This window comes from Aulonocara stuartgranti (genome assembly GCF_965226115.1).
Source record: "Aulonocara stuartgranti genome assembly, chromosome: 7".
Lineage (NCBI taxonomy): Eukaryota > Metazoa > Chordata > Actinopteri > Cichliformes > Cichlidae > Aulonocara > Aulonocara stuartgranti.
In genome coordinates, this window is record NC_138945.1 from 11392744 (window position 1) to 11405352 (window position 12609).

The window sequence follows — 12609 nt, forward strand, 5'->3', positions numbered from 1 at the left end:
GTTAGTTTTCGTTAACGATAATAACCTTGGTAGTTAAACAACACCTTGGTGGCCGTGGTGAATGAAATTCACCCTAAATTCCTGAATTCTCTGGATGTTATAGGGCTGTATTGCTGGACACACCTCTGCAGCGCTTGTGGCAATCTGGGCCATTGTCTCAGGATTGGCAGACTAAGGTGGTGGTTCCAATCTTTAAGAATGGTGTGTTCCTACATGTGTTTTATAGACTTGTAAAAGGAATTCGACCATATCCCTCAGGGTATCCCGTGGGGGGTGGTGCTGGAGTATACGGTGTTTGGCCGATTGTTATGAGCCATTCGGTCCCTGTACAGCTGCAGTGAGAGCTTTGTCCACATTGCTGGCAATAAGTCTAACTCATTTCTAGTGGGTATTGAACTCCACCAGAGTTGCCCTTTTTCATCAATTCTGTTTATAATTTTTATAAACAGAATATCTAGGTGTGTAGCATCTGCCTTGGTGACCTCAGAATCTCATCTCTGTTTTTGCAGATGATGTAGTCCTATTCGTTTCATCAGGTCGTGGTCTCTATCTTACACTGGAGCAGTTCTCAGCAGAGTGTGAAGTGGCTGGTGTGAGAATTAGAAACTCAAAGTCTGAGGCCATGGTCTTCAGCCAGAAAAGGGTGGAGTGGAGTGCCCACTCTGGGTCAGAGACATTGCTGTTCCAAGTAGAGGAGTTTAAGTAGCTTGGAGTCTTGTTCATGTGTGAGGGGAGAGATGGACTGGGGCTGAGGCTGCAGTTATGCACATGCTACACCAGTCCTAGTCCGCCACGGAGAAGAGAGACAGGAGCGTAAAAGCGAAGTTGTCGTGTTATTGGTCAACCTATGTTCACACTCTCACCAGTGGTCACAGGCTTTGGTAGTAACCTAACGAACAGGGCTGTGGATAGAAACGGTAAGCTTTCTCCTCACCCTATTTCTCCTTTAGAGATGAGGGGTTCAGCCATCAGAGAGAGGATCAAAGTAGAGATACTACTCCTCCACATCGAAAAGTGCCACTTGAGCTGGTTTGGGCATTTGACTAGGATACTGCTTCCACTCTGCAGCTTTGCTTGCCTTATCTCAGCATTCTATTAAATAAAAGAAGCAAGACTAGACAGTTATTACTAGCAGCACCAATCAGCCCCAACTAGCACTGCCCTGAACCCACTGCATCACCCCTCATCTGCAGCTGAAATACCTGTGTTAAAAAAAATACTCCAGTTAAAGTTGAAGCATTGATTTAACCTCTTTCCTCAAGTAAAAGTGAACAAGTACAGTCTCTGTAATCTACTCAAAGTAAGAAAGTTAAAAGTATAATCTGTTTTTATGCACAGACAACTGGACATTCTGCTTTATTAATATACTTATATATATAAGTATGATATTAGTACATGAGAATTCAAATGTTTTTTGAATCTAAATTCTAATTCTAATGAATGTACTCAGTTTGAATCTGTTATTCAAAGCAGAATTAAAAAAAAAGAATAAAAACAAAAAAAATGTCTTCTGTTGCCTCCACTACGAAATAGAAACAGTGAACGGTTACAGTGAGATTTAGCAGGTGGGGCAAGACTAAGATCTTTTGTAGTGGCACAGCTTGGAGAAAATACGAACAGCTTACAATAATTTATATTGTGAGCTCCAATAGGTTTTCTTAGTAGAGAAGCTGTTATCAGCTGACCTGTTGCTGTTTGTGAATTTTCACAACTGAATTCAACAAGATCTAAGAAGCTGTGTGACAGCTATCTCTGCTGAGTTCCATTTCCTACACCAACAGCATACAACAACATACATAACAACATAATGAGTGAATTCAGTGAAAGAATCTAAGCGTCATCAGTTTAAATGTAAATTAATCTCTGCTACCTAACACTGACCATCACAGCCACTGTGTATCAGTCCAACACAGTTTTTCAATGTGAATTCACTACATTAAAGCTAAGCTAATCCTGCAAAAAAGTACCCAGAATTTTAATGCAACATTACATGTAATCTTTCAATCTGCAGTTTATGTGTTAAGTGTCACTGAGGAGTCCTTACCTTTAAATGTACCCTCTCTTCTTCCCCTTCTCTCCTGTCTTTTCTTATGTTTCTCCATCTCTCACTGAAGTTAACTCATTTTTTTTTCTCTCTCTGGACCTTTAGCAGCTGGACCTTTAGTTAGCAAAACACTGTGTGACAAACTGCGCACGAACAGTCCATGTTTTTGCTGATATTTGTTGAGCTGATAGAGATGTTGTAGAAACTGTCATGTAGAAATGTTACTCTCTTTATGCCTATTCTTCTTCTGTAGCACTAGCTATACAGTTAGGTCCATAAATATTTGGACAGAGACAACTTTTTTCCTCATTTTGGTTCTCTAAATTACCACAATGAATTTTAAATGAAACATCTTCGACTCCAGTTAAACTGCCGACCTTCGGCTTTAATTCAGTGGGTTGAACAAAAAGACTGCATAAAAATGTGATGACCTAGAGCATTTTCTAACACAATTCCTTCATTTCAGGTGCTCAAAAATAATTGGACAAATTAGATAACTGAAAATAAAATGTTCATTTCTAATACTTGGTTGAAAACCCATTTGTTGCCAGTGACAGCATGAAGTATTGAACTCATGGACATCACCAGATGGTGGGTTTCCTCCTTTTTAAAGCTCCGCCTGTTTGTAGACCTTTTTGTCCGAAGTTTAGTCTTCAAAATGCATGCTCAGTTGTGTTAAGATCAGGTGACTAACTTGACCATTTAAGAATATTCCACTTCTTTGCTTTAATAAACTCCTGGGTTGCTTTGGCTGTATGTTTTGCGTCAGTATCCATCTGTATCAGGAAATGCCACCCAATCAATTTGACTGCATTTTGCTGCAGACAGTATTTCCCTGAAAAACTAAGAATTAGTTCGGCTGCTTCTGTTTTGTGTCACATCATCAATAAATGGTAGTGTCCCAGTGCCACTGGCAGCCACGCACGTCCAAACCGTCACACTACCTCTGATGTGGTATGCTTTGGATCATGAGCTGCAGTCTTCTCTTTATGGTAGACTTGTATATTGATTCGTCTACCTCCTTGGCTGTTTTGAAGGGGTCTCTCTTCATTATGGAAATGATTCTCCGATCATCCACCGCTGCTGTCTTCCGTGGACGTCCAGGACGTCTTTTTGCATTGCTGAGTTCAACAGTGCTTTCCTTCTTTCTCAGGATGTACTGAGAACTGTAGATTTTTCCACTCCTAATGATGTGGCAGTTTCTCTGATGTTTTTTTTTTCTTTTCTGTTTTCGCTGCTTAAGGATGGCTTGTTTTACCTGCAGGGAGAACTCCTTTGACAGCGCGTTGTCCATTCACAGCACAATCTTCCAAATCTATCAACTGCAAGCACCACACCTCAAAACAATTACAGGGCTTTTATCTGCTTAATTGGCAATGACATAATAAAGGAATTGCCCATACCTGCCCATAAAATAGCCTTTAATGTTCAATTATTTGCAATTACTTTTGGTCTCTTTAAAAAGAGGGTGGCACATGTTAAGGAGGTGAAACTCCTAAACCCTTTATCCAGTTGAATGTGGATACCCTCAAATGAAAGCCAAGAGTCTAAACATTATGTCCATGTCCATTATATAATTTTAATCGGACTTGGTGTGTGTGTGTGTGTGTATATGTCTATGTAACTTTTTTTTTTCTTTCAGAGTCAAATCACCCTGATGGATGCACCAGTGTTTAAAGCCATACAACCAGAGGTAAGAAATGCTTGTGATGTTAAAGTGGTGGGTAGTCTTCTAAAATCATTTCACAGTTTCATTCTCAATGCCAACTGTGGAGTGTCATAAGCCTAATAGTTGATTATTACTGAATTCTTCAAGCAGTTTCTGATTAATTTCTATGAGCTTAGATGTATAACAGTCCCATGGAATATGAACACTGTTCTTAGGCAATATGATTATGATTGCTAAATGGTATCACCTATACAGTGGCAATAACAGTGCACTCAGTGGTGTGACTCTTGGCCAGACAAACCTTTACTGCGCTTCATTGAAAGCCATCTTTCTCTACCATTAAAAAAAAAAGGTGAAAAACCAAAATGCAGGATTCCCCTCAGAGAGCTACTCCTCCTCATTCACTGATTACAAGTATTTCTGCTCAAGATGGTCTTCACAGCTGCTCCAGTCAGCTGAACCTGGATTGTCCTCCATGTTTGGAAATGCTGCTTAGCCTGCATTAGTCAGTAAACTTCCTTTCACTGTTCCTGGCTGAAAAATCTCGAAGCATCAGTGTCTTCAGATGCTATGTGCCAGGAGGATTACCGGGGAGAGAAATGGAAAGAAATTGAGATTTGGAATTGGGTCGGGATGAAATCCCCTAATTACGTAATTGTACACAAATCTGTTCTTCTAAAATGGCATCCCAAGTAGTTTTATCTCTAAATGTCAGTCAGAAAGTTATGACTTTGCAGCCATGGGTTTCACATCTGTCAGTGGTAGGTGTACAATAAAGCCCATCCAACATGTGTTCAGGCTTCCCCCAAATGTCACTTGAATCAGGTTCAAACAATTCATTCCTTTTTTAACCAAACAAAAGCACATATGTACTTCTGTTGTTTTTGTTGTGTTTTATTTACCTCAATTTAATAATTTATAACATTTGCATTATCTTGGCTTTTTAATATTGTGTTGACGGATTGAAATGCAAAAGGATTACCATGAGTGTGTGGAGCAAAGCATATGCTTTTTGTTGTAGATATTATGCATTTGTAAGATATTTGTTGATAGATTTTGACATGGCAGTAAGTTATTAAGGACTGAATATATATAAGTTTGTCATTGCTGCATAATGTATTGCTCCCTTTGGAAAAATACATTCTTGAAGGCTCTTTGCATAATTAATCACCAGTCTCTGGTATTGACTAGTTGAACTGTAGTCCTCCAGGTTCAGATCTGTTGTTTCAAATCTGGGCTTTAATTAGGCTATTATATAACCCTGAAATTCTTCTTTTTGATATATTCCTTGGAGAAATTTTCTAGTGCTAGGTTAGGATCTATTTCTCTTCCAACTTCAAGTTTCAGACAGATGACGACATTATCTTGCACCACTGCTTTTGAAGTGTTACAGAATTCAAATGGAAATTAGAAACCACAAACTGCCCAATCTGTAACACAGCAAAAGCAGAACACTTCCTCCACCATGCATCTGCTTCTTCATTGAAATCTGTCTTTGGTTTGTGCCAGTTATCTCTACTATATTGGTCAGACAATTCCATCTTTGACAGAAAGTCTGGTCAGTCTTTATGCTTTCTGGTAAACTGTAGTTTTGGATGGATGTAATTTTTGGACAACAAAGGCTTCTCTTGGGTCACCTTCTTTTTCCATAACGCATTTGGGTCTTGAGCTGAATATGGTGGGGTTCTTAACAAAGTAGTTGTCATTCGTTGTTCATTTTTCAATTATTCAGTTGCATGTGGCTGAGGTAGTACAGTGGGTAGTCTACCAATCAAATGTTAGTTTAGTCCTGAGCTCCTCAAGTTCACATGCTAAAGTTTGCTTGGAGAAACATTCTCTGACCCCAAATTGCCCCTAGTGCATCCATCATAGTGAGTGTATGTGTGACAGAAAGTGTTAAGTCAAAGTAAAAGCTCCCTTGGAATGCTGGAATGTTAAAATCACTGGGCTCCATTGCTGACTGTTTGTATATGGGCTGCACAACTATTGAGGCACAGTGCAAGCGGAGCAGTACACAGCCTGAAAAACAAGCCTGGGGTTAATGAAATCCAAGACTTAGAGAACTCTCCACACATGCCTCTGCCATGAGAGAAGCGAAGCAAAAATTTCAGGTTGCAACTGTTGATTCATCTGTGTTTTAAATACTTTGAGCAAAGCATTTAGGACTTTCCAGCAGTTAATCTCTACATCTGTCCACATATCCAGATCTAATTAAACATGAATCTGAATACTTGGTGAGTGGCACGTTGAGAGTGGGAGCCCGTTGCAGCAGCTTCCTTAGTTGCAAAGCATAACAAACTGCCCTGTACAATGTATCTCATTGTACAACTGTATAGTGACAATAAAGACATTCTATTCTATTCTATTCTATTCTATGGCTGTATAAAAGATGGATGATTTGTCTCCTCCTATTGTACAAAAATGAAGAGAATGATGAGAATAAGAATATATATATCAAAAAACAATCACATGGAAATATTGTAACTTTCACTTTGTCTTTTAACCTTTTCAATAAAATTGCTACATTTTTCACTGATAGTGTATACTATAACTTATCCTTTGTACTTTCAGTGAGTTAATTTTAGACTTACTAGAAATCTATTAAAGTTTATTTAAATATGACCTTCTATGCAAACACCTGGAATGGTTTGATCTGCCTATTGGGTTTGAGCTGCCTATTGGGTAGATCAATCCATGTCCAAGTGTTGAAGTTGTCCTACTGCTGACTTGGAATGTTACTGGCCTAAACCCAAAAGATTAATAGCAGCAGGGGGGCATCCCGTACAGAGTCAGTGAAATGAATCTGTTTTTCAACAGGTTTAGTTTTTGAATCCCTGTTTACCCTAAACACTAAATACAGCCTTAACACGCCCTCAGCCCATTATACAGTTCTCAACACGACTGTGACAGTTGGCCAGGTAAGAAGACAGCTGGAAAGGTTAGACCAAGCCAAGGCTCAGGAATGATCGCATCATTCCAAAGCTCCTAAATTTATGTGCTACCCAGCTGCCTGGCATCCTGCAGCAACTCTTCAACTTGAGTCTTTTACAGAAAAAGGTACCAGTGCTAGACATCCTGTTTTGTGCCGGTACCAAAGAAAGCGATTCCTTCTTTATAAATCTTTATCACGATGTCACATGTCATGCAGGTGTTGGAGAGACTGGTTCTTGGCTGGCTTAGCTTACATGATCTTGAATCTCTTCAGTTTGCTTATCATCCTCTTGTGGGGGTGAATGATGCTGTTATTTACCTATTACAGAATACTCATTCTCACCTGAATAGTGAGAAGATGAGTGAGAAGAAGCTCAGAATGGATTTCACCACTTCTAATGTTTCCTGGATTGCTGTATATATAAGTCAGATAGGCCTCAGTTGGTGCAGCTAGGGGCACCCTGTCTGACGTGGTGGTTAGTAATGTTGGCGCACCATAGAGGACAGTCGTATCTCCATTCCTGTTTACTGATGTGGATTGCAGATTTCCAGTATAGGAGTAAAACATGCCACCTGCAGAAGTTCTTTGACACTTCACTGATTGGGTGTATAAAGGGTGGAGTGGAATTGGAATACAGGGTGAGGTGAGGAGCTTTGTGGAAAGGTCCAGCAGAAATGACCTCTTTCGGAATGTAAGCAAGAAAAAGAGATGGTTGACTTGCAGAGTAACAAAAAAAGAAAAGGAAAAAAAACTTCTACAACAAGCCTGTTAACATCATGGGTCATTGCAAACATAATGATAATGAATTTGTTGAGAGATCAACATCATTAAAAGGATATAAAAATAAATTAAAAGAATCAGAATAATTTAACTGCAGAAAACAGATTTAGGATGTGAGAGCTAACTACATGGCAAACGGGAGACGAAGACACAAGGAGAGAGAACTTAAAAAGAAAGGATGAAGTAAAAACTTCCTGAGAACAAATGCCACTCTGAAACCCAAAGTAAAAACAAGGTCCAGTATCTGTCCTTTTACTATGTGTGGGGCCAGACACATATTGGGTAAAATGAAAACAATCCATGATACTGATAAAGGTCCTGGTAAAGAGGTCAGAGTCATCGCATCAACTATAACTAATCTGGACAGCGTCATAGTGGAAGATTAGAGTGTCACTTGAACTCCTTGAAAAAGCAGATGATACAAATGCACAAAATGGGAAGATTATTCTTATTCCCTGCTTCAATCAACTGTATTTGAGACAATGAAAAATGTCTAACTTTCATAGAATGACATGAGGATCTGTTTTCAAACACAGCAGCAAAGCCTCCAACTGGACCGGATGTATGAGGCTGACTAGCAATAAAAAAGCAATAACCACCTGAACAAAGTTTGATGGGGAAAAATTCAGTTAAACCTGTGTGAAAACACCCTAAATGGCAGTTTGTTATTTTGCAGCAGGGGAATCCCATATATTCCTAGTTTCACAAGTGTTGCTGACCATGAATAATGTGGTGTGATCATTCCTTGTCAGTTTAGTAAAATGCATAAATATATATAGTGTCAGCAACCACACTCCAGGTGCTATTGGTGATTCCTGAAATAATTTTTCTTCTTTCCTACTCTGCAGGAGCTGGCTAGTTGTGGATGGAGTGGGAAGGAGAAACACAGTTTAGCCCCCAATGTGGTTGCATTCACACGTCGGTTCAACCAGGTTTGTCCCATACGATTTCTAAAGCACATATTTGTTTTAGTCTTCTGGTCAGGTAGGGACATTCAAGGTTCAAATCTATTAATACTAAGGTGTCAGACTTGACGGCCCACTTTTATTTTAGCTTTACATTGAACGCAATATTTTTGAGCATTTTTAAGTTCAATATATGGAGTTAAAAAATGAAAATGAAACTAGGGAGTTTAAACTATAGTTCTTTCAACTATAAAGCTCATAGTGAACATTCTTGGCTTTGATGTTAATAAAAAACTTGATGCTGCTCAAAGGTCATTAGTTAACCCTTTAAAGCCAGTCGGAGCGGGCATGCTCCATTTTGATCTATTTTTAAATCCCTGTAGAACCGGAACCACGTAAGCTAGCGCAATAATTTTTTTTGCATATGAAACCGGAGGAGTTGTACTTACATCTCATGCCATCAGCTTGTGCTAGGTCACAGTTTCCTTCCACATATAGCTTTGCAAAAATTGCATAAAAAGCGCTTGCAGGAACAAAAACATAATATTCCAGAAACACGCTTTGCCGAGCCAATCAGCTGTTTGTAACACTTCCTACATTGAAATAGACGTCAACGCAAACGATCGCATGTCCGCCATTTCCTGCCCGAAACCGGAAGTGATGTCATTTTCGCAGAAAATGTAGTTTTTTACTTGTAGGCCTTAAAAGCCTATACTGGTGTTTTTAAAAGTCATGTTTGACTTTAGACTTTTCTGAATAGTTTCTGGGATGCTTAGAACTCAAATTGCACTGCTTTAAATAGTTTATTTTGATGCACATTTTCTTTGCAAATTTGCATTATAGGATTGTTTTTCGTTTTTTCTGCAGTATATAAAATAAAACTATGAAGACACTCAAAATAAATTTCCTGTGGTTGTAAACTATTTTTTGCAACTTTTTTGTATTTAAAGTTTTGAGGGATAAACTTCTTAAATTTCTCTAATTAGAAATATATGTAAAAAACAAAACAAAAGCGATTTTAAATTTTTCTGTAGTTTATTGCAGTTTTTTGCAATTTATGTGGTTACTATGGATTTAATGCATAAATATTATTAAAATTTGGGCTATAACAGTTGTATTGATGTACAGTGGGGCAAAAAAGTATTTAGTCAGCCACCGATTGTGCAAGTTCCCCCACTTAAAATGATGACAGAGGTCAGTAATTTGCACCAGAGGTACACTTCAACTGTGAGAGACAGAATGTGAAAAAAAAATCCATGAATCCACATGGTAGGATTTGTAAAGAATTTATTCGTAAATCAGGGTGGAAAATAAGTATTTGGTCAATAACAAAAATACAACTCAATACTTTGTAACATAACCTTTGTTGGCAATAACAGAGGTCAAACATTTACTATAGGTCTTTACCAGGTTTGCACACACAGTAGCTGGTATTTTGGCCCATTCCTCCATGCAGATCTTCTCGAGAGCAGTGATGTTTTGGGGCTGTCGCCGAGCAACACGGACTTTCAACTCCCGCCACAGATTTTCTATGGGGTTGAGGTCTGGAGACTGGCTAGGCCACTCCAGGACTTTCAAATGCTTCTTACGGAGCCACTCCTTTGTTGCCCGGGCGGTGTGTTTTGGATCATTGTCATGTTGGAAGACCCAGCCTCGTTTCATCTTCAAAGTTCTCACTGATGGAAGGAGGTTTTGGCTCAAAATCTCACGATACATGGCCCCATTCATTCTGTCCTTAACACGGATCAGTCGTCCTGTCCCCTTGGCAGAAAAACAGCCCCATAGCATGATGTTTCCACCCCCATGCTTCACAGTAGGTATGGTGTTCTTGGGATGCAACTCAGTATTCTTCTTCCTCCAAACACGACGAGTTGAGTTTATACCAAAAAGTTCTACTTTGGTTTCATCTGACCACATGACATTCTCCCAATCCTCTGCTGTATCATCCATGTGCTCTCTGGCAAACTTCAGACGGGCCTGGACATGCACTGGCTTCAGCAGCGGAACACGTCTGGCACTGCGGGATTTGATTCCCTGCCGTTGTAGTGTGTTACTGATGGTGACCTTTGTTACTTTGGTCCCAGCTCTCTGCAGGTCATTCACCAGGTCCCCCCGTGTGGTTCTGGGATCTTTGCTCACCGTTCTCATGATCATTTTGACCCCACAGGATGAGATCTTGCGTGGAGCCCCAGATCGAGGGAGATTATCAGTGGTCTTGTATGTCTTCCATTTTCTGATGATTGCTCCCACAGTTGATTTTTTCACACCAAGCTGCTTGCCTATTGTAGATTCACTCTTCCCAGTCTGGTGCAGGTCTACAATACTTTTCCTGGTGTCCTTCGAAAGCTCTTTGGTCTTGGCCATGGCGGAGTTTGGAGTCTGACTGTTTGAGGCTGTGGACAGGTGTCTTTTATACAGATGATGAGTTCAAACAGGTGCCATTCATACAGGTAACGAGTGGGGGACAGAAAAACTTCTTACAGAAGACGTTACAGGTCTGTGAGAGCCAGAGATTTTCCTTGTTTGAGGTGACCAAATACTTATTTTCCACCCTGATTTACGAATAAATTCTTTACAAATCCTATCATGTGAATTCATGGATTTTTTTTTCACATTCTGTCTCTCACAGTTGAAGTGTACTTCTGGTGCAAATTACTGACCTCTGTCATCATTTTAAGTGGGGGAACTTGCACAATCGGTGGCTGACTAAATACTTTTTTGCCCCACTGTATAGCAACTTGAAATGCTCCCAAAAATGGCACTACAACATGTAAAAATATAAAGTAAGCTCTGGCGGACTTAGTTCTATGGTAGGTCTTAAAGGGTTAAAACCAGGAAGATGCACTCTATCAATTATGACAAATTTCATCTTCATCATTGTTTTTGTATGAAAAATACTGATGGATTCAATCTATGATGCATTACTGGTGAAGATAAATGCTGTTTTTTCTCTTATTTAAAACCTATAACTACATTTCACAGTCAAGTAAGCACTTTACCTTCTATATTCCCCATTTGCTAATCTTGGTAGATCTGGTGTAATTACTATTGAAATGGACTTTTCACAAGCTAGAGTCTTTCTTTCCCCTTGGAGCTCTTATTTTTTGTTTTTTAAAAGGTTTTTTTTAAAGGTTCTTTAAAATCAAGATGTATTATATTTAAAAATGTCAGCCAGCTAACTTTCACTGCACTTTTTTTCAAACATTATTGTAACTATTCTGGTTATAACTAGTTAAGTACGTTTGTTATATATATGCATATTTTGGCTCTTAATTTTCAAATTCTTCCAGGGGAGTAGGCCTCAAAATTGTAGGAAGACAGGGCAAATAGGTCTTGAAAATGAAAAGTATGCCTATATTTAACAAAATTATTTTCTTAGTTTTTATTAGAGTATCATCTAAAAAATATACACTCCAACATGAGAACTGACTAAAAATAAAATTATCTTCATTTTGATATTAGAAATTTCATGTTGTTTCATTGTATTTTACAGTACTACACTATACATCACTAGTTGTCTTCTGTCTTCAATTTGGAGTGTGTGTGTGTGTGTGTGTGTTAATGAGTCATTCAAAATCTGTGGGATCATGAAAATCCTAAATAAACAGACTTAATCCTCAGAAGTTTTGTGTGTATGTGTGTGTGAGCATGTGCCTGTGTTTCAAATTATATTTGTGTGTTTTAGGTGAGCTTTTGGCTGGTGAGAGAAATCTTAACTGCCCAGACACTGAAAATCCGAGCAGAGATACTGAGTCACTTTGTCAAGATAGCAAAGGTGAGTTCAGATGATGATGAAGATGATGACGACAACCTTTTATTTAACATATACACAGCTGCATATACACATGTGCACACACATATGTATACACATTCACACAGATATGTGCTCAAACAACATACACTATATGTCAATGACATGTAATAACCTCTCAATCATTAAGTCTGAAATGGAGTTGAAAGAAGTTTATACACACTTATTAATCCCTACCCCTGCTCAAAACACTATTGATTTACCATATTCATCATTACCACCATTTCCCACTAGTACTTGTATAGACTTACCACACAGTGTTGGGGAGGAATATATATACTGGCGTTATGTATTTAAAGTACAAAATGAGTAACTGTATTCCATTACAGTTACCGTTTAAATAGGCAGTAATCAGAATACAGTTACTTTATTGAAATAAATAGAATAAATAGTCTTTTCCGATTTAGGCTAAAGGCTAAACGCACTTGGGCGCATGGCTGAGAGCGGCCAGCCTGAGTTCGAGTATGA

The 12609-nt window shown here is 38.8% G+C and overlaps 1 protein-coding gene across 1 annotated transcript in view; it reads left to right on the forward strand.

The window, feature by feature from the left end:
* The window catches only part of LOC309711089 (ras-specific guanine nucleotide-releasing factor RalGPS1-like), a 95117-nt gene that overhangs the window by 27737 nt on the left and 54771 nt on the right, over positions 1-12609 (forward strand). Inside the window, exons 5-7 of the mRNA XM_082541118.1 lie at positions 3687-3737; positions 8274-8357; positions 12016-12105. Of these exons, the coding sequence (XP_082397244.1) occupies positions 3687-3737; positions 8274-8357; positions 12016-12105 (225 nt within the window). The remainder of the gene's footprint in view (positions 1-3686; positions 3738-8273; positions 8358-12015; positions 12106-12609) is intronic.